The sequence below is a fragment of the Lontra canadensis genome, unplaced genomic scaffold (assembly GCF_010015895.1).
Source record: "Lontra canadensis isolate GAN:19392208 unplaced genomic scaffold, GSC_riverotter_1.0 scaffold17, whole genome shotgun sequence".
Lineage (NCBI taxonomy): Eukaryota > Metazoa > Chordata > Mammalia > Carnivora > Mustelidae > Lontra > Lontra canadensis.
This window is the reverse complement of record NW_022631011.1, coordinates 14,058,210-14,081,133: the sequence shown is the minus strand read 5'-3', so window position 1 is coordinate 14,081,133 and position 22,924 is coordinate 14,058,210. Positions and strand designations below refer to the sequence as shown.

Sequence of the window (22,924 nt, the reverse complement as noted above, 5' to 3'; positions counted from 1 at the left end):
ATAATCCTGGGGGCAAGTCTGTATATATTAGAGAACTTACTTCAATATCAGGTGTCCGCCAGGCACTTGGATACCGAATGTTGACCTGAAAAATAAAAAAAAGGCCAACCAACTCCTCTTAGGGCTGTATTCAGGATACTGGACTTTAACACTTTGATTGTAGGTACTCCTACCACGGTAAGCTGACCTGCAAGATGGATCATTGAGATCAAAGGCTAGAAGTTATGATGTTTGCCTTTTAAAAAGTAAATGATATTCTGACTTTCCTAGTTTGCGGCTTCAACTGGAGGTGATAACATGGATTCATGGTTCCTGCCTTGCTTTCTGTTCTCTGCTGTTCTGCTCATGGTTCCTGGCTTGGTAAGGAAACGATGTTTGGAAAACAATTAGAAAAATTGGGGGCCAATGGCCTGCTTGTTTGTTTCTTGTTTTTTAAGAATTTCAAAATGGTAATGAAATGAGTGTTTCTCTGGGGCCAGCAGGGGCAAGCAGGTTAAGAGGGAGTGAGAAGCCCCCCCCCATAGAAAGAGTCAGAGATATTGACATAAAGTACACATTTCTTTCAGTTTCATTTTTGCGTAACAAATTTTCTTTTGATAATGTGGAAAATGCGAAATGTGACAGCCATTCCGATTTTACTGCTGAGTGAAATGCATATTGCTGTTACAGTGACGTGAGACTCGAACGGAGTGAATGACGAATGTCACCGGCAAAGCAAACACTTGGTTTTGTAGCATTGGGTTTCTCATCTGTTTCTTTGTCAGTCTCAACCCATCTTGCTACAGTGACAGGTAGTTTGTACAGACCAACTCAGGGTTTTATGGAGTTTCAAATGCCTAGGGGAAAAGCTTTAGTTGTGATTTACAAATAAGTGATTATATTCAGTTGACATTCTGTAAATGGCATCTACAGCATCGAGAACAAGAGATACCATTTAAGACACATTAAAATTTCACTTATGCATACTTTTTGAGTAGGTGTATTGGTATTTCTCTGTGAGTGTGCCTATGTGTGACTAACATGTGAGACAAATAAGGCACTTCTTAATATCAAAAAGAAGGGTAACCTATCCAATCAGTTCATTCCCACTGCTTGTGAAACAGTCCATAGGATTCTGGTATTAGAATATGTAAGCCATATTAACCTGTTTTATAGACAGTCTTGAGTTTCGGGAAGGTGAACTGACTTGCTCTGAGTTGGCAGAACCCGGAATATAACCCAAACCTACTACCTTCCAGTGCCATGAACTTTTTCACTAGACTCCACTAAGACATTTCTCAGGTTTACATAAGTTCTTCTACTGGGCATGTATTCTGGGTTTTCATGTGGTCACTTGTAGAACTAATTTTCAGAAGTTTTTTTTAAGTTTTTTTTTTAATTGCAAAGTATAGCCACTGATTTTTTTCCTTAAACATTTGGTATTGTCTTTGAAAGCAGAGTCTTGAGAAAAATGTGAAAGTAAAACATGATTAATGAAGTCTTCCATAAGATTTCTTTAGAAGGGATTGTTATAAATTACAATAATATTTCAACGATGGGGATAAATTATTAAGTTTTTCAAACATTGCTCCATGAATCCTCTAGAGAATCATGTTTAAGGTGAAAGCTTATCTGAGGGACAGAGTCTTATGTTCTGCCTTCTTTTCAATCTGTGAAGTTGGTTTCTTGTCTCTTTCACCTTCAAATTAATATCACAGGCAGTTTCATTTTTTTATATGAAATAAGAAGACCCTTTCCTCAAAAAGTTATTTTAGACTCCAAATTAACTATCTTGGATATAAGCCAGAAAGAAATCCATAATATTAATGAAAAAAACCTCCACAAATTGCTAGATATAAATTGGAAGAAGGTAATTTATGTCATGGGTGTCATAATAATGCCTTTTTTTATGTGTTTGTTTCTCAGCCAACTCAAGACAACTTTGGTGAGTCTATTTTGAGTTTTCGCTCTAAGTCATAGTAAAAGAAAGTTATATGGATAATAGAACAACAGAACAGAAAAACTCAAGACACATTTAATGAGAAGCACAATGCATAATTGCATATGCATAATTTTATAACTGCTTTGAACTTTAATCAAACACTGCCTTCTTTCGATTTATTGAGAAATGCTTTATTGTTCCTGTTCCAAGATTCCACATACTCAGCAGAAAATAAATGGTGAAAATTTACACAAAATGAACAATGAAAATAAAATAAAATAAATAAATAAAAAAATAAAATAAAATAAAATAAAAAATGGTGATATAGCAAACACAGTGACTGACACAAGGCATACCATCAATGCTTGCTATTATTACTTTTGCTATTTTGTATAAACTCAGATAGACCTGATGACCATCCTCTTCTGTTGTACACTTAGAGATTTGGCTTTATTACCCATTCCTTTGTAATTTAAAAGAGTAATTCAAATTTAAATTAGGAATTCTGCTTGAGAGTTCCAAGGTTTATTACTAGCAAGGGATATATTGGGCAGATTGGACTGGTTTGACCTAATTTAAACATTTGCTTCCTATTTAATTTAATCATCTAGTCTAGTCTTTAAAATTAAGTTTAATATTATATAGAGTGACCAATTTCTTACTCCTGGAGATCTGGAATTCAAGGGACATGGATAGGACAAAAGCACATATGCAAAAGCCCTATAGTCCCAAGCCTTGCTCATGGAGGGTTCTCAGTTAATCAATCAATCAATCAATCAATGTATAGTGAATCAGAACCTGTTCTCAGTAAATCAATCAGTCAATGTACATTGAATCAGAACCTAGTAGGTTCTGAGGGAAAAGAAACTTACTTTTAATTTGGTAATTGATGAAGATTGTCTTTTTTCATAAGCATAATATTCAATGTGGTGTTTTTTTTTTGTTGTTGTTGTTCCTTTAGTTAAAGATGTAGATGGTGGACTCGATCAAGATATATTTGATATCAATGAAGGTTTGTAGGTTTTTTTTTTTTTTTTACATTTTTATGAAGTGGAGAGTTTGAATCCAGTTTGCTAACATGAATTTTTAATCTTCCCTCTTAGATTTGGGACTGGATCTTTTTGAGGGAGACATTAGACTTGATGGGGTAAGTTGAAACATAGCAAGGAAGAATCTTCTGTTAATTACTGCAAACCAAAATACAGAGTATCTGAGAATGATTAGACAGCATGGACTTTGTTAAGCCCAGCTATCTCTAAGGGTGCATCATCATGGTGACAGATGTATTCAATGAAAACATTATACTCTGAGGGACTCCCATAACGGTGCCTTCATCAGCCATTTCTCAGATTTCTGTGTTGTCAACGCCACCATCCCTCACCATGTGCGCCTTGGTCTTATTGATCTGATGGGCTTTCATTATTGGAACAATATGATGTTTTCATTTTTAAATAGAACCTCACTGATTTAATCTAGTTGAAACAAAGCTAACCTGAATTTGTAAACATCATCAATGAATAAGGGTTTTACCATAAAAGATAGATTTTGTGACTTCTATCTTGACAGCTAACGACAATGTTGCCAGGTAAACCCATCTATGCATGAAGAGTGTATGGCACACAGATGAACATAGGTACCTTACAGACAGTTTAAATCAAACCCCCACGGGGAACTTCAACAGAAGAAGCAGAGCTGTGGTATCTAATGGTTGGTCCTGGGCTCTGTCTATCTGCACTCCTTCTTGATCTCACCTTGTGCCAGAGCTTGACATGTCATCTTTATGCTGATGACTCCAAGTGTGTGGCTCTCATCCATTCCTTCCGTTGCACTCCAGACTGGTCTATCCAGCTGCCAATTTGTCAATTCCAATTTGCCAGTTCCATTTCCATGCCTATGAGGTGCCTCAAATGTAAGGTGTCCTAATGTGAACTCAGATTTTTCATGCAAACTTCTCCTTCCAGATTTTCCCTTTTAGCAAAGGCATGAACCTACTCCCCCAAATAAGTAAAAACTCCAGGACTCACCTTTGCTTCTGCCCTTTCTCTCACCCAGCATTTGATACATTAGCAAGTTCTGTCATTTCTGTCTGCCACACATGCTCTGAATAACCCACTTTTCTCCTAATTTGTCTATTTCAAATATTGCTCCCCTGTAATCTTTTCCACCCTGTCCCGGTCCCCACCTCCCACACCCCGCCCACAACAAAGTGGTCTTTTAAACAGGCAATAACACCATTTCACTTCCTGTCTTGAACCTCTTCAGGAGGGTGGTTCAGTCGGTTAAGCATCTGCCTTTGGCTTAGGTCATGATCCCCGGGTCCTGGGATTGTGTCCCACATCGAGCTCCCTGCTCAGTGGGGAGACTGCTTTTCCCTCTCCCTCTGCTCTCCTGCTCCTGCTATCTCTCTTTATTTCAAATAAATAGATAAAATCTTATAAAAAAACACACAACAAAACTCTTCAACAGCTTCTTACTGCATTTGGAATAATATCCAAATTTACCCACAGCCTTCAAGACCCGTGTAATTTAAATCCTGCCTCTCTGTCCTTCCATCTCTTCCCCTTCTCTCTTATCTCATCTCTTTTCTTTCCTAATTCATGAGGCTACTGTCCTCAAAACAGATTAGAATAAAAGAAGTGTTATTCCCACCTCAGAATCAGAGCAACCATTCACTACTATGAAATTATTTTGTTTTCTTACATTTTAAACTTATTTTCTTACATTTTAAATTTCATTTATTTATAGATTAACTATTTGTTGTTTCCTAAGTTTTTGCCTGATTCAATGAATTAACCCTTCACATTTATTTTTGACAGGCACAAGATAGAAATTCTATCATTGGAGAAAAATACAGATGGCCTCATACTATTCCATATGTTCTAGAAGATAGCTTGGGTTAGTATATACCTTGGAGTATGTGTAACTGATATATGTTCCTGACAGAATATAGTCACAGTATTTTTCTCTCTCCCTTCCTCCCTTTCTTCTTTCTTTGTTTCTTTCTTTCAGATTTTATCCATTCATTTGACAGAGAGAGAGAGAGAGAGAGCACAAGCAGGGAGATTGGCAGACTGAGGGAGAGAGAGTTGTGGGGCTTGATCCCAGGACCCTGGGATCATGACCTGAGCTGAAGGCCGATGCCCAAAAGACTGAGCCACCCAGGTGCCCTATAATCACAGTATTTTTAAGGGTAGGCCCATATGGTCTTGAAGTGTTTGTTTGTTGCTTTATGAGGCCATGAACATTTTCTTATAAAAATTTACACAAAATGAACAATGAAAAGAACCTAAATGATTTTGTCTGAAATAGTTGCAGAATTCTGACCAAGAAAGGGATTAATGTAACTGACATTTATGGAGAGCATACTCTGTATTGGGTTCTGGGGACATAAAGATCAGGGAGGTAGACTTTATTTGAAAACAGTGGTTTCTCATATGTTCATATTTTACATGAGTTAAAAACAATAAACAAACATAGAAAACTTTAGGACTTGGCATTGTTTTACCAACATTTTATTTTGCCAAGTCAGGAACTTACACAGCTACAAGAACCATTATCTTTATCATCTTTTCATAAAATAAAGAGTATTTCAATACTAAAAAGTCAGAAGAATCCAATCCAAAATGAAAGAAAACTTTTCTGTAGAAGAAATTTAATTGTAATGGAGAACTCTAAACATGGTCCTCATTTTATTTATGGTGCCAGTTACCAGAATCGCTTTGGGAACTGCTTTTTTGGAAAACTTTCCCTAAAGTTCATACATTTCAGTGGAGATTCAGATATGCCAGCAGTTAATTATAATAGAGTGGAATAAACATTTTGCTTAGTGATATGTTCAAAAGCTAGGGAGCTCTTTGGAGGGGCATTGAACTCAACCTAGATATAAAGGCATATACATCAGGAAGCAGTTGACACTGTGCAGTGGAGTTGCCATGAAAATTATGCAAGTTGTATGTAATACATTGGTGCCTGGGAGGGGGTAAATTGGTACTGAAATCAAGTTTGCATTTTGTCCATCAACCGACATTTCCTATTTTGCATGAAGTGCTACTTATCTACCTGCCAAGTCAACACTTGGAGCATCTGCCCAGATGAGGTGCTTCTTTGCAATTTGCAGAAAGTGATCATGCAAGCTGGTGGCAGGGGAAGGGTGCTCTAGGCAGATGGGTCACCATGCAAAGGCGTGAGGAAAGAAGACCCTTAACTGGAATGTAGATTGGAATTGGGGAGTGTTTCCCTTGTTAAAGAACTTGGTGTGCCTAATGATGGTGATTTGGAGCCTCCAACAGTTTTAACCTGGATGTGAGGTTGTGATCATGCTAGTTTCCGTGTAGAAGATACAGCATAAGTGGGGCAAAAAGAAAGTAAGGAGACCAATGAGGATACTATAGAAGAAACTCAGGGAAAGACACAGTTTCTGAACCAAGACTCCCTCAGTGAGGATAGATAAGAATGGACAATTCTAAGGAGATTTAGGAAGCAATTGTTAGATTTGGTGATTGATTGCAAGAGGTCAAGAAGAAGGTGGGTCTAGATAAAGAGTTCCTGGGGCCCAGGATTCAGTCTTAGACAGTTGGGTGGATGGTGCCTTTATCAAGATGGGAAATAAGTCTTGAAGAGGGTGGAATAGAGAAGTGTGGTGGAAATTAGCATTTTGCATGTAGGGTTTGAGATGTATCAGGCCCACTGTGGTGGAGAGATCATATAAATAGGTGTATGGCCTGGTCATTAAAGATAGAGAGCATTTGGGTGTTATTAGGCTGTGGGAGATGGTTGAAGCCATGGGCATGGATGAGCACCTTGTACAATGCCCTGCATATAACAGGTGCTCCTTAGATAACTGGCTCTTATTGAGTGGCCCAATAAGGTGGTATTGAGGGGAAAGATGGCCAAGATTAGAATTCAGCTCAGGAGGACAACTTTCTAGAATTGATGCAGATGGAAGATCTAATAGAAGTTATTGAGAAGGTAGGACTGGCCAGAAACATAGACGAAAAACCAAGAGTAGACAGAAAAAGCCAAGAAAAGATTAAAAAATAAAAATTAAAAAATAAATTGATACACATATAAAAATCAAACATATTGGATAAAAAAATTCAGTCCAAATCTTACCATCCAAACTGTGTTCATTTTTACATGGGGATAGCTATAGTGTTTTAAATTTTTTTAAGTTGTTTTGTTTATTATTTATTTATTTGTTTGTTTTAAAGTAAGCCCTACACCCAGTGTGGGGCTGAACTCACAATCCCAAGATGAAGAGTTGCATGTTCTACCAACTAAGCCAGCTGGTGTGTCTGTTTAAATTTTTTGATCTTCTTTTTTCTACTTAATATTATAGCATCATTTTGCATTAGTTTTATAATGTAATTAATCTTCAAATTTTTATAGGTCATTTTTTTATTCTATGATTTTGATTCTTTCTTACTTAGGAAGTCCTTTACCTCTGTTTAATATTGTGGCCTTGAACTTGCTCTCTGTGCTCCAAGTGAGAAGAGTATTTCCTCACATTTCTGAAATTTAGACCTACTCCAAATGACTCCAAGGAAGTCACTAAGCAAGGCCCCTTTTACAGGTAGCAAGAGAAAATACCTATGAAGGGTTAGTAAATAGGTATGAAGGGTTCACTGGGAGTGATTTCTGGCTTTCCAGAAATATATTAACCATATTGAATTATCAACATACTAAATTCTGCTCTAGTTTTTTCTCTTACACTTCAGGTATTACCTGCTGCTAGATGCAGCTCCCATGAAAGGGGTAACCCTTGAGCTTCTTTTCCTGAATGTCTTTGTTGCTTTCATGCCTCTGACTTTTTTGAGTTCTGTATCTATCCAACCAGTTAGTATCCCTCTTCATTCTGAAACAATGGATCTTTCTTCCCTTTAAAATATTTTATTTATTTGACACAGAGAGAGAGAGAGAGAGAGAGAGAGAGGAGCAGAGGGAGAGGGAGAAGCAGGGTCCCTGCTCAGGGACCTGATGTGGGGCTAGATCCTGGGACCCTGAGATCATAACCTGAGCCACCCAGGCACCCCCGAAGCAATAGTTCTTAACCCTAATTTGGGCTCTGAACACACTTGAGAAGCTCATGAATAGTCTCCCCAGGAAACACATTCATTGATGTAGATATAGACTGATATAGATGGTAGTTGATATAGATACAGAACAGACATAGATGAGATGATATAAATACAGATACAGATACTTCACATAAATTTCAGCATTTTCATGGATCTCCCATCTCAAGGTCCTCAAATTAAAAGCTCTGCAGTGGGGCTTTAAATATATACTGTAGTTTTCTCTGATGAAACCTGTGACAGTGAGTGTTCATTTTGGCTGCCTGTGATCCAAGGTATCTATTCTTTGAGATAAGGAAATGTCTTTTTTGTTGTTCTGAAATGTACTCTCTAAAGGTTCCAGAGAAATAAAAATGGGGCAAAATCAGGGAGCTGAAGAATAATAAAATACTTGCATATAATACATACTTAATTTGTATAGAATACAAAATTTGGTAAAAATAAAACACTAACACATTCATATATCATGAATCTCATGATATATAATATATTGCACATCCTGTTTCCATGGTGAATTGTTCAATGGTGAATAATTTTAATATGTGTATTTTTTTGTTGGTTTTCTTCCATCAGAAATGAACGCAAAGGGAGTTATCCTTAATGCATTTGAACGCTATCGCCTAAAAACATGCATTGACTTCAAGCCCTGGGCTGGAGAAGCTAACTATATATCAGTGTTCAAGGGCAGTGGGTAAGGTGGAGAGTTTGTCTTTCTAGGGGTCAAGTGAGAACGTTGCAGCTGTGACCCATCACAGCAATTGCCCTAGGCCCTCATCTTGAGGTGGATAGGGAGGCTTCCTTAGCTGTTTGCTGGAGAGTAAAAGACAGACTGCATTTAGTGTCCTTAGCTATAAAAATGGTATTTTCATACATGCAACTATATTAAGACAGGGAGGCTGTCCATCCCACAAGTCAGGGAACGTCAGCTGTTTGTAGCTTATACCCTCCTTCTTTCCCTCTTCCAGTAAAACACGTGTGTGGGTGCCTGTGTGTATGTGTGCACACACGTGCATTTCAATTTATTTTAACCTAACTACCCTTCCTACTTGAGTTAAACGGACAGTGTCTCTTGTCCGAAGCTCAGAAACTCCATGTGGTTGCTGCCCCTGTAAAACCTTATTAGCGGTCTTCCATATACCAAGGACACTGTGGAACAGTTAGAAATTTCCAGCTCAAGATCAGGACTAGCAGGTTGATTGGGGGATGACTTGCTCCTCTGTAATAGTGTCAGAGCCAGATCTCCGAACGTCATCTGGTCTGTAAGGTTTCTCATAGGTCGGCAGGGTTAGGAGAGAAATGCAGTGCCCTGATAGAGGAGTGGAGGATCTAGGTGGGTAACTGAGTGTCCTGGGTACCGGGGATTCTGGCCTGAGACATCATGAGAACACCCTTTCTCCCTGCCCTGTGAACTCTCCTGTAAGCTGCTGGTCTTCAGTGGGAAACAGGCACATGGGGAAGCAACAACTCTCCATTGGGGCCAACTGTGACAGAATCGCCACAGTCCAACACGAGTTCCTCCACGCGCTGGGATTCTGGCACGAGCAGTCTCGTTCTGACCGGGATGACTATGTCAGGATAAGGTGGGACAGAATTCAGTCAGGTACATTTCCTTTGTTTTCTTACTTTTTTTTTTCCTGTTAAAAACAATTTCCAAGCATGTGCCGTCTCCTGCCAACTGTTAATAATGAAAAAACCGATGTCTTGATGTTTTACTTCTGTAAGCTTTGGAGATCAGATCTACCTCACTATTTCCACGAAATCATCCCATTTCAAGTTGCAATCCATTGCCCATTAGTGTGATGCTAAGCAGCTAGGTATCTTCTCTAGATGATACAAATACAATACAGATACTTGCGTACCGTATTACTTGCACACATGTTCCAGTAACCAGGAAATTGCCGACTACGTCAGTTCCTTCTGATGACTCCTGTCTGGGCTATCATTCCCAGGTGCCTCCCCACCACACCTCTCAAAGTCCTCTAACCTCCATCTCCATCTACGTCGGGTGCCCTCATCCTCCCGTCAGCACCTGCCACTGATTCTGTCTCCGCCCCACCTTTGAGAATCTACCTTTCTATTAGCAGTTCTTCCAATCTTACGCTAAATGCTAACGTCCAACGTTGGGCAGTAACGGAAACTTAGAAGAAGGTAAGCTAAATGTTGTGGGCGTCAAGTAATTAAAGATCTTTTCAAATTTGTCATTTAGGCAAAGAGCACAATTTTAACACCTACAATGACCAAGTATCAGACTCCTTGAATGTTCCCTATGATTATACCTCTGTAATGCACTACAGCAAGACTGCTTTCCAAAATGGAACAGAACCAACAATTGTCACAAGGATCTCAGACTTCATGGATGTGATCGGCCAACGAATGGATTTCAGTGACTCTGATCTCTTGAAGTTGAATCGGCTTTATAACTGCAGTATGTGGCAGGTTCTTTGAAATGCCTTCCCTGTTTCTCTGCATGTGGGGAAGATTACGCGCTGCGCCATTTTGCGAAGCATCGATGGCTTTTCTGAAATGATGGTTTGATAGTTGTTTGATGGTTTATAGTTGAAGTTTGATATTTAAAAAAGAAAAAAAAAAGTCACCTAAATCCCAAATTCACACCTTGGAAGCCTCATTTTTTTTCTCAAAAGTTCTGGCCTTCAGATCTAAACAGAAATTGGGTCCTATAGTAACGTGCCCTGTGTCGATTTTTTAATGAGGAGACGTCATACAGACGGGATCAAATAATCCGCGCTGCAGTTGAATAATCTGGATAATTAGAGGAATGTAGACTGAGGTTCCCATACATTAGATAGTTAAAGAAAAATGTCTTGGGGCAGATAGTATTCAGATAAACAGCATTGATCAGTTCCTTGGTTTTGGAGCTATCGAGAGGTCTTCAACCCCCAGAATGAGTGAAGTCTCATCCTGGTATTTAATGCCATCTTGGCATTCCCAGGACTTCCGTCCAAACTCCGTTTTTATCACTTGGATTATCATGTTGGAGGAGTGTCAATAATTGTTGTTTTGCTTCTGTAGCCACTTCCCTGAGCTTTATGGACTCATGCAATTTTGAACTGGAAAATGTGTGTGGTATGATTCAAAGTTCCGACGATAATGCTGACTGGCAATGGGTGTCCCAGGTTCCCAGGGGGCCAGAGAGCGATCACTCCAGCATGGGCCAGTGCAAAGGTAACATGAGGGAGATACTTCTGGATTTTACATTTGGCGGGCCCAGCATTTTCCTTTGCTATGAAAGACTGGGATTTTATCTCCGATTTCTACCAGAATTGTTAATGATAACCCATTCAGTTGCTACTAAGGAAAGAGTCCAGTGCCTATAAGGACATGGTTCATTTCTTTGCCTTTCCTCCTGACTTTTTTCTTCTTCTGGTGAGTCAGAGCTGGGCTCTGTGAGGCCTCTTTCTGTCTATGCCCACAGCAGAAAGGGACTGTACCTCCTGGAAGGGCTCTTATCTCCAGCATAGCCTGGTTGTTTTCTCAAAGCTCACGAGATACAAGAGACTTCCCAGTGAACAGCACAGGGCTGTGAATTATTCAGTTTCAGAATTTCAGCTGGTTGTGATTACACGCTCCTATTATAAAAATCCTGAAAATGAAGAGACAAAGTATAATTTGATTTTATTCAGATGAGTATACTTTTCCATCATAATTTTGTTTTAAATTAAACAGTCATTTATTTGGCTACAAGTAGTTCATTTTTATTTATTTGCTCATTCCTGGCAACAAAGCTGTAAGACTAGACTTTAGAACTCAGGGTCATTGCAAGAGCGCTCAGCTGGTCTAGGCAGTGGTTGGGGTCACTAACAGTAATGAGTACTTTTCCTTTTATTTTCCTTTTTTGGAGGGGTTGGGGGTGCTGGAGGGCAGATGTTAAGGGTACAGACTTACAATGAGTAGTAGGAAAGCCCTGGAGATCTAAGGCACCGTGCAGGGAATATGGACAGCAATACTGTATTCTAATCACTAAACTTATTGAGAGACTAGAACTTAATTATTCCAACCACACAAAAAAAAGAAATGACAATTATGTGACATGTTGAGAAGTTACTAATTATTGCTACAGTGACAATCATATTACAGTATATAAATGTATCGAATTAGCATGTTGTACATGTTAGATCTACACAATGCTCTGTGTCAAATACATGTCAATAAAAATACCCTTTTGTTATAAATGCAAATTTGGATAGTGGATAGTGGTCCTCCATAGGCCAGAAGGAAGGAGGAAGGAGAGGAGGGAGGGAGAAGATGAGAGAGAGAGACAGAGAGAGACAAGACCAAGAAGGTGATGCTTTTTTCTGATTTTGAAAGCTATAGGAAGGAAAACATGGACTAAGTTCTCTTTTATCAACTGCCTACTCATGGACCTGTATTTAAATGCTCAGCACAGTGCTCTGCACACAGTGGGTACTAAGTGGCACTCATGAGCCTGCAAGACACGCCTGCCTGTATCTCGTATCTGCTTTGTCAATTCTGCTTTTGTTTTCTGAACAGGTTCTGGTTTCTTCATGCATTTCAACAGTAGCTCTGTAAGCGTGGGGGCCACAGCTATGTTGGAAAGTCGAATATTCTACCCTAAAAGAGGATATCAGTGCTTGCAGTTTTATTTATACAACAGCGGAAGTGAAAATGATCAGCTGAATATCTACACCAGGGAGTATTCTGCCGACCATGTGACTGGTACTTTGACGCTTGTGAAAGAAATAAAAGGTACAATGTCAACGTTCTTATTGTCTCGGTTCAGAGTGAGATCATCTTAACTCTTTCAGTCTGTGGCCCTGAGGAGGTCAGTTCTTGGCAAGTAATAAAAATATGAGGGAGGGGTGCCTGGGTGGTGTAAGTCAGTTGAGGATCTGGCTCTTGGTTTTTGGCTCAGGTTGTGGTCTCATGGGTCATGGGATCAAGCCCCACATTAGGCTCCACACACAGTGGGGAGTCTGCTGAGATTCTCTCTCTAGCCCTCCCTCCACTTGCTCTCTCTCAAATAAATAAAAAAAAAATCTTAAAAAAAAATAAGGAATGGAGTTCCCTCAAAAAGTTGAAAATAGAGCTACCCTATGACCCCCCAATCTCATTACTGGGTATTTACCCTAAAGATACAAATGTAAGTGATCCAAAGGGGACACGTGCCCCAAATGTTTATAGCAGCAATGTCCACAATAGCCAAACTATGGAAAGAACCTAGATGTCCATCAACAGATGAATGGGTAAAGAAGATGTGATGTACATATCTACAATGGAATACTATGCAGCCATCAAAAACCAAAATCTTGCCATTTACAATGACATGGATGGAACTAGAGGGTGTTATACTGAGCGAAATAAGTCAGTCAGAGAAAGACAATTATCATATGATTTCAGAGAAATCTGATATGAGGAATTTGAGAGGCAGGGAGGGTGTTCATGGGGGGAAGGGGGGGAATGAAACAAGATAGGGCTGGGGAGGGAGACAAACCATAAGAGACTCTTAATCTCAGGAAACAAACAGGGTTGCTGGGACGTGGGAGGGTAGAGGAGTGGCTGGGTGATGGACATTGAGGAGGGTATGTGCTATGGTGAGTGCTGTGAATTGTCTAAGACTGATGAATCACAGACCTGTACCCAAATAATGCATTATATGTTAATAAAAAAATAAATAAACATAAGGAAAACTAGTTTAGGCAAAATGGGAAGTTACTGGTTCAATGTAAAGAGACTGTGGGATGGACGAAGGAGGAACTGGCCTCAGGCAGGGCTGGACCTATCCCTGAACATGGTCAGGGACCTCTCTTGTTATCTCAGATGGGTTTTGTCCTCAGAAATGGGGCTTTGGATATTTCACTTCCCAGCTTACATATTATCAAATGTGCCATCAAACTGGGAAAAGGACTCTTCCTCTAATATCTAGCTTAAAAAAAAAAATCCCAGTGTAGAATTATAACTGTTACGATTTGGGTTAAGTTGCAACTTCTGGAGCAATTCCTGAGTGGAGGGAGGGCAACACTCCATTCCAATCTTGTGTCCAAGAGGTGGGTCACACTGACCAGCTTATGAAAGCAGATGGTTAAGAAATTTCCCTGCTGCCTATTACTGTCTGCTCTGTGTATCGACCACTTGGTTTGAACGAATTATGAAAACCTATTATAAAATCGATCTACATTATGCTATATATCATATCATTTTCCTCCCATAAACAGTAGCACAAAAGGTACTTCAGAAGCTTCCTTAGGAGTCCAGATTTTATTTTATTTTATTTATTTATTTTAAGATTTTATTTATTTATTTGACAGAGAGAGATCACAAGTAGGCAGAGAAGCAGGCAGAGAGAGAGGGGGAGAAGCAGGCTCCCTGCCAAACAGAGAGCCCGACGCGGGGCTCCATCCCAGGACCCTGGGATCATGACCCGAGCTGAAAGCAGAGGCTTTAACCCACTGAGCCACCCAGGTGCCCCAGGAGTCCAGATTTTAAATGGAGAGTGCTGACCATAATGAAGCGGAAGCTTTCATGAAAGAGTTTTGTTCAGTCTAGAGTCTACCCACAGATACTGGTATTTTCTGTAATTTGGATAGTTCTAATTTATTCTCACATAATTGTGTTTCACATTAAGTGCCGATATATTTAAGTTTTAAGTCATTGTGCTAACTACTAGCTCGACATGAATTCCTGTTCTCTACCTGGGGGATTCTGAACTTTTTTTTTTTTTTAATATATTGCTTCTTATTTGGGTATGTGATAGAAGAAAGTAAGACAAGATAGCATACCCTGGGCTGCTAGCTAGGGGAGGGGATGATGGTGAAGGGGCAAGTGTAGGATGGGGAGAAAGATGATCGTATCAAGTATTAGATAATATATTTATAATATTGAGTCACTAGTAAATGATCTAAGGAGTAAATGGTAAATGTGGGCCTTCTGGGGTTTGGTGGATTCCTGTTTAATACTACCAAAACGTTGACTGAAAATTTTGCATGTGAAGGAAGTATTTCAATTCAACTATAAATGAGGGTTTGGCTGAATCTCATAGGAATCCTGGGTATAAGCACAGATATTGGCTTTAGCTAACATGGAATGGGGGGTAACTCATTTATAGGGCATGGAATATTCCTAAGTTAGATGTGGTTGTTTGGTCCCCCGTTGCTGGGAAAGGGTGACCTTTCTGAGAAACAAATAGATAAGCATCCAGATATTCCAGAGAGCAGCTTCTTAGCACAGAACTCCCTGGAAGGGAATGGGCCTGAGCTGGAGAGGAGAGCAGATCACACTCCACACTATAGGCGTCAATAGCTCAAGGATGATCATTTGTCCTATGAAGGTTAAAAAGCCTAATGTTGATTTGCACTGGATTCTCAGTCCTTTGCTTTGAAATAATAATGTCTTTTTTACAGAGATACCCACTGGGAGCTGGCAACTTTACCATGTAACACTGAAAGTGACCAACAAATTCAGAGTGGTGTTTGGAGGGGTCAGAGGCGCTGGTGCATCATTGGGTGGCTTGTCTCTTGATGACATCAATCTTTCGGAAACACGGTGCCCTCATCATATCTGGCATATAAAGAATTTCACACAATTTATTGGCAGCTCAAGTGGAACTCTCTATAGCCCTCCATTTTATTCTTCTAAAGGTTATGCCTTTCAGATTTACTTGAATCTAAACCACTCAACTAATGCAGGAATATATTTTCACTTGATTTCTGGAGCCAATGATGATCAATTACAATGGCCGTGTCCTTGGCAACAAGCCACGATGACACTCTTGGATCAAAATCCTGACATTCGACAGCGTATGTCCAATCAGCGGAGTGTAACTACAGACCCATCTATGACCACCGGTTTGTGACTCGTTTTCTTTATTGCTAATGCATGATCACTGCTCTAGGAGGGACAGATGATTTGGGAATGAGAGACTGCATGGTCAGGTACATAGGCAGTATTGAACCCCAAATTTTAGGAACAGAAGATATTGAGGAGAAGGGCTTCAGCAATTGTGAGCAGAGTCCCCTAGGCAGGACACTGTCAGAAATGCGAGTTGAGAATGTCTCTGAAAATTAGAGAAGACACTGACATTATTCCTGGCACTAGACCATACGTGAATTCACAGTTGTTCAAGGAGTGTTGGTTTTAGAGTCTGGCATGCCTGGGTTCAAATCCAAGATTTGCTTCTCAGTAGCTATGCGATACTGAGCAAATAGTTTTTTGAAGCCCTAGTGTCCTCAGCCATAACACTCAGGCAGTAATAATAACCACCCCCTTGCCACCAGGGCTGTCAAGCACAATTCAGCTCTTATAGAAGGGGATGGTTCCTGATGAGAAGGAAGACGTTGAGTAGGTGCTCTGGAGTGTTGGGAAGGTTCTGAGAAGAGATTGTAACTTCTTATTGAAAAGTTCAGGAGGACTCGCCAATGGTGACATCATTCCCTATCTTCCCAGTCTCAAAAACGAACGGCTCCTCCCCCCAAAATGATCACATTTCTAATTTTAGCAATCCTTTGTCCTCTGGGAACCTAATAGAAAATGAAATTATGGCAAGGTGAATATTATTGCCAAATTTGAATTCTATATATGAAAAAAATGGACCTGAGTGACACAGGAAAAGAGAAACCACTAATCTGATAGTAAAAAAAAATATTCACAAACAGGGGACTTGATGCTCAGAATTTCTTCACTTTTTTCCCCCAAACATATTTCCCTGAATGACATTGAAAATGGCTCAAAGTTGGGTGGGTCATCACCTTTCCCCAGAAGCAGTGCTTCTGTCTTCTTTTCCTGAAGGGCTTTGCTCTGGTAGGTGAATAATTCAGCAATGAGATGAACTGTTTTATGTTAGTATTTAAAAAACTCTCTCAGGCACCTGGCTGGCTCAGTCGATAGGGCATGTGACTCTTGATCTTGTGGTTGTAAGTTCGATCCCCATGTTGTAGAGATTACTTTAAAAAAAAAAAAGTCTCAGAAACCTATTGATTTAACTTAGTTAAAAGGACTGTGTATGACTCAAGGTCACTAAGGAATGATTTTAATGGGCAGGGGAGTTTCTACACTGGCCAGTGAGTATGGGTGGGATAGCCTACCTAGGAAACGTTTGGTATGTCTCCACACAAATTCCAGAATGTGGTCTCCCCTGCCAGGCAATCTCATTTTCTTCAGGACAGTATAAATGAACAAGCTTCAGTGACTTGCCAGGGAATACATCACAGGTCAATAGCATCATTTAATTATTTTGAGCTCTATCCTAATTGTGTTTCACATTGCCTGTTCTTTCCCACCACCAAAAGCTATGATGAAGCTAAACACAATCCATTAATACAAATTGCTTTTTCAGATAATGGAAACTATTTTTGGGACAGGCCTTCCAAAGTGGGAGCAGTGGCTTTTTTCCCTAATGGAACTCAGTTTAGAAGAGGTCAAGGCTATGGAACCAGCGCCTTTATAACCCACAAGAGGCTGAAAAGTAGAGATTTTATAAAAGGAGATGATGTTTATATCCTACTGACAGTGGAAGGTATGTCAGTAAAAAGAGTTGTATATAAGCTATTTTTGTTGTTGTCGTGGCCATTATTTACTGTGTTCTTCTGGCTTCCACTTTCAGGTATGGGGCAAATGGGCATTAGCGGGATTTTTTTTTTTTTTGGTATGAATCAATAACAATATGAAAATAACGTAAATGAAAACAGTGACCATTCCAGGATAAATAACTTAGTTACCACCACATGGAGTCATGGAAAATTTACACCAGAAATCTTTAGAAACAAGTGAAAGTATAGCTATCATACCATAAAATTACACTCTGGGGTTCCAGAAGTAGGAAAATCAGACAAGAACATGAAATTAACTGGAAATGAATTGTCTTTATTGTGTTTTTTGAATACATATACATATATATATACACATATATGTATATGTGAGCACACAAGCATGTGAGCACATGTGAGCACACAAGCATGCATGTATATTTTTATGTGTCCTATATAAGCACACACACATATATTTTGTCAGTAGTAGTATTAATCTATTGCCTTTTAAAATTTCTTACCCATGGCAGCTGATAAATACATTTTCCAGGAATACTGGTAGTTTCCATGTTTTATGTGGCACCATTATAACTCATTTACTATGAAAGACCCACTTCCATCTCGGTAAATCAGCATCTTGTTTGTGATGAAAGGTGGTGCAATTAAAACTCTTGAAATTTTTATGTCAATGTCAATTAGAGGAAATCTAGATGATACTTCTTGGAAAAAGTTATTCAAGGATAACTGTGTCGAGGGAAAGATCATCTTCTGTACCAGGGAAGAAGTCCCATATTCATCAATTCAGTTCAGCCCTGTTGGAGGAGAAGCAGCAGATGCATGGCAAAGAATAGAGCCCTGGTTGTTTGGGGGGACCCGGTGGCTTGTGTCGAATATCTCCCGGCCTGCTCCCTCCAGCAAGAGACCTGGGACCTTGGGCAAATCCATCAACTGCCTTGCACTGCTGTCCCTCGAGGGTGGGTTTTAAGGGGTTGGGCCCCCTGTAGCTCAGGCAAGCCTAGGCCCAGGCAAGCATGGAGTTCAGGTGACAGCCCCATGGGCTGGCCCAGCTTCCATTTGCATTTAGATTTTGACTTATTATTTTACTGCCTGTGAAATCTAAGCATCTGTTTTGAAACTTAAAGACCAAATGCTAAAGTCAAACTGATTTCCATCCATACGCTCCTTCTGCCCTCCTTAGACATTTCCCACCTTAATTCTACACAAGTTCAGCCAAGCCCACCAAGCCCGACCTCTGTCATCAATGACCTTTGCATGAACTTCAAATGTGAGAACGATGGCATCTGCATTGTCCAGAATGGAAAAGCCGAGTGCAGGTAAGGGGTCACTTGGACGAGATCTCCCCGTTCTCTTGTTAGAAATTTTATTCTTTCCATATTATAGTGTCAAACACTGATCACATACATGAATGGTCCGTTGGTTCTCATCTCAAAGCCGTTCATGGGATATTTATTTTTTGCTCTCCATTTGGGACTTTGGGTAGCCAGAAGAATGGTAAAATTATTTATGAAGAAATAGTACATTATGTTGGAATTGCTTGAAAAAGTCCTCATGAGATATATGTCTTATGAAGTCCTCACAACAGTCTGGTGTGGTGAAGTGGGACTGTCCTTGTTTTCTAGATGGAGATAGTCCTCTGTCATTCTGGGATGAGCTCGGCCAAGGGGTACAGGGGGGATGTGGAGAGACTGACACATTAGAACTTAATTTTCTCCATTATCTACATCACCTTCCTTTCCCACCTTAGGGCCACTGTTTTGAGCAGTAATCCCATTTCTTTTCCACTGGCCTTGCTTGGTCTCCTGGAGCTGGTCTAACCATTCCCATCTGGTTGAGTTCCATATATCAGTGACCTGAATGTTGACTGAAATATCAACTCATAACTCTGGTCACATTCCAATGTGCAGGTGTCTGTCAGGGGAAGACTGGTGGTACATGGGGAAGAGGTGTGAGAAGAGAGGCTCCACCCAGGACACCATTGTCATTGCTGCGTCTTCCACTGCTGCTATGTTTGCCCTGATGCTGATAGTCACTCTTGTCACTATCTATTGCATCAGGAAGAAATATCAAAAAAGGACAAGTTCAAATACAGCAGATTTATCTCTGGAAAATGTAAGTCGAGTCTCATATTTGGCGATTCATATCCTATCGATGAAATCATATGAAGAGGAATTAGGACTTTCTTATATGCTTAAAAAAGAACCTCTTTATTTTCTATGCTGGATAACAGCTTTGAAACCATGAGTTCCTATTACCTTCATGTAAGGTCAACAGTTTTTTGTTTTTTTGTTGTTTTTTTTTTTTTAAGATTTTATTTGTTTATTTATCTGACAGAGATCACAAGTAGGCAGAGAGGCAGGCAGAGAGAGAGGGGGGGAAGCAGTCTCCCCGCCGAGCAGAGAGCCTGATGTGGTGCTTGATCCCAGGACCCTGAGATGGTGACCTGAGCCGAAGGCAGAGGCTTTAACCACTGAGGCGCCCAGGTCAATAGTTCTTAAATTGGAGTCCATGAGGGCTTTTGGGAAGGAGTTCATACTCTCCTGGAATTATATTCAAAATTGTGTATGGTTGTACACTTTTTTGAGGATGAGGGTCTGTGACCCTTCTGAAGGGCAAAAGTGATTTTGCCTCTAACCCCAACCTTCCTGATAGAGGGGACAGGTGAACTATAAGAGTTTTTGCTCTAAAGGTCTTTTGGGGGTGGTTCAGCTCAGGATTGTAGGAAGGGGGTGCCGGCCTGTTTGAGGCTTTTCCATTAACAAAGGTTCCAATCCATCTGGCTCCATGTGCAGTAACTAACTCTAAGGCAAGATTTTCAAGTAGAGGGTTTAAAGTCTTGTCTCAGAAGGTCTCTAAAATGGCAATAGATTCTTGAAACTACCTTGTTTGAGACTGGTTCCCCAGAGAGAGTGCTCCTGGGAGCACAGAGTAACGGAATACGGGAAGATAGAGCAGAGAGTGAGGGTACACGGAACATGGGGATGGCATTGCAGCTGAGGCCTTGGCCCTGCTACAGAGCTGGGATACTCTCCGGAATTTAGACAAAGCCAATGTACTCCCAGCATCATAGCCATTGGATTGCAGTTGCCCCCTGGGAGGGAGTGGACAATTGGGCGAGGGAAGGTCCCTCGTGGCAAGGGCATGTCCGGCAAGAAAGCCTTTATTTTGAAGGGCAGGACTAAGCAGTGCACGCCAGCACCCACTACATATGCAGGAGTAGAGCACACAGACTTCTCGTCTCACACACGAAAGAGCCCAAGGAAAATGGCGTCAAATATGAACATTGTTTAAAAGTGAAGCTATAAAATTCTTCCAGGTCTATTTCATTCAAAATAGAGTTTCTGAAAACGACTCACAAAACTAAAGAAAAAATGTGCCCAATGAGGGTATCTTGGAAACTAGAAATACTGCAATTAACTAAATCAAGTACATATTTTCTGAAGAAAAATGGCAATTCAAGACATACTATATTTTACAATTCTAATTTTTTGAAGTGGACAAACTGGTATGGAGGCACTAAATTTGTTTATGAAGTTAGTCAGAAGATGGACAATGATAACGAGCAGAAAGCAAATAGTTTTATTTGCATACACTGCTGTTGCATTTCTTCAACAACAGGAAGTATTTACAGCTAATCACAAAGCATGGCTCAGTTACTTCTCAAGCTTATTAGAAAAGTACTTAAAATGCATGTAGGTGTTTTGTTGTGTTTGTTTCAAACAAACAAGTATTTCTGGTTTACTTTATGACTCAAAGTAAAAAGGACAGACTGGCCAATGATCTGGTAGGCCAACCTGATAAAAGTCGTACCTGCAAGCACAGTGCCCTGGGCCAAGAGGGGTGCACTTGAGGGTTGGAGTAGTGGTTAGGGAAGAGAGGACACATTAGTGAATAGACAGGACTGCCAGGTTATTCTTCTGGAAATTGGAAAACATACGCGCTATTAAAAGGGCTGACTTATGAAGCCAATATTGGAAGGAGTTAAAGAAAATGATAAAGAGAAGAGAGAGAAAGAAGGAAGTTAAATCAAGAAAGAGAAGAATTATTAGAGTATCAGGGACAGGGTAGGGCCTTTAAGTAACCGCACACACGCAAGCACACACACCCCTAGCCGCCATATTCCCAAGAGCAAGAAATCAACTTAACATATCCTCCAGTCTAAACATTTCTACAGTTAATTCACGGAAAACAGAATCTCCAGATCTACTTTAGGTCTTAAATCAGAATGCCTTTCTTTCTGAGGCTGCAGTGTGTGCTCGTTGTAACGGTGTAGCATCTGAATTAGGCCAGCCAGACAGGCCAGGGCTTCTTCGTGGAGACCCGGCTGGGGCAGCCCTGCAGCAGGCAGGGATGCCAGGAGCCTGTTGATGGCACCCCATTTAAAAATGAGACTGCTACACTGTGATTCACTGAAATGATGGTCTTTAAATTTAGAAATTAAATCATCAATTGTTCTTTCCCCTTTTAGCAACATGCATTTTGAAGATCAACTCAACAACATGGCCAGCAAATGAAATTAAAAAGGATTCTTCATCATGGATTTCACCTAGAATCTATTCCAACTTCCTTGTTCTCCTATAAATGGATCTTCTCTGTAAAGAGCTGGATATACTATAAATCATTTTTTGGTGAAAGTCTAATGGCTGAAATGTTTGTGTTCTTGATTTTAAAAGAAGCGAAGCAATTCAGGCTCCTGGAGAAGTATAATATCATCTATAAAAAGTAGCACAATAATTAGGGATAGCTTTCCAAATTACTGATCCTTCCCTTGGGGGCCAAGGGCAGTGGCCTCACAAATGATCACCTGAGTACCCACTGGAAACACCCAGTGGAAATGATCTACATGCTGTCTCAGCATGTGTGTGTGGTCCCGTGCCAGTGTAAGGAGGGGTAGTAGGACAGCTCCCTCTCTCTCCGGGAACACGTTGCCCCTCTGGCCAAAGCTGGCTACTCTCTTGTTTTCTTCCACAGACTCTTCAGAACATGAGCTGGGTTTAGAATTTGTTTGAACATGTGACTGCAATCAACTAGAAAACTTTTAACTCCCAGAACAGTGCTTCTCCAAGCTCTCAGTCTCAGGAGCCTCCACATTCTTACAAGTGATGGAGGGACCCAAAGGGCTTTTGCTTGTGAATATCACATTTGTCAGTACTTATGTTATTAGAAATTCAAACCAGGAGAATGGAAAGCTATGTATTTCTTAATAATTAATAAATAATAAGCCCAATGTTTAGTTAGCATAAATAATATTTTTAAGAAAAAAACTGTTTTTCAAAACAAGAAAATTTAGATTCGCTTTATACTTTTTTGCAAATCCTTACCGTCTGGCTTAATAGAAAACAGTTGAATTCTCCCATATGTGTCCGCATTCAGTCTGTTGTGATACGTTATTTTCATTGAAGGATACAAAGCAA

The 22,924-nt window shown here is 40.1% G+C and overlaps 1 protein-coding gene across 1 annotated transcript; it reads left to right on the top strand.

Moving 5' to 3' along the window:
• Positions 1 to 303: 303 nt before the first annotated feature.
• On the top strand, positions 304 to 22,110 carry MEP1B (meprin A subunit beta). Its single transcript, XM_032859832.1, has 15 exons — positions 304 to 360; positions 1,906 to 1,924; positions 2,883 to 2,933; positions 3,025 to 3,068; positions 4,738 to 4,816; positions 8,569 to 8,686; positions 9,417 to 9,595; positions 10,202 to 10,420; positions 11,026 to 11,178; positions 12,505 to 12,720; positions 15,372 to 15,815; positions 17,303 to 17,482; positions 18,691 to 18,826; positions 19,418 to 19,622; positions 21,979 to 22,110. Exons 1-15 carry the CDS (start codon positions 346 to 348, stop codon positions 21,991 to 21,993), a joined length of 2,073 nt encoding a protein of 690 aa, XP_032715723.1. The 5' UTR covers positions 304 to 345; the 3' UTR covers positions 21,994 to 22,110.
• Positions 22,111 to 22,924: the final 814 nt, after the last annotated feature.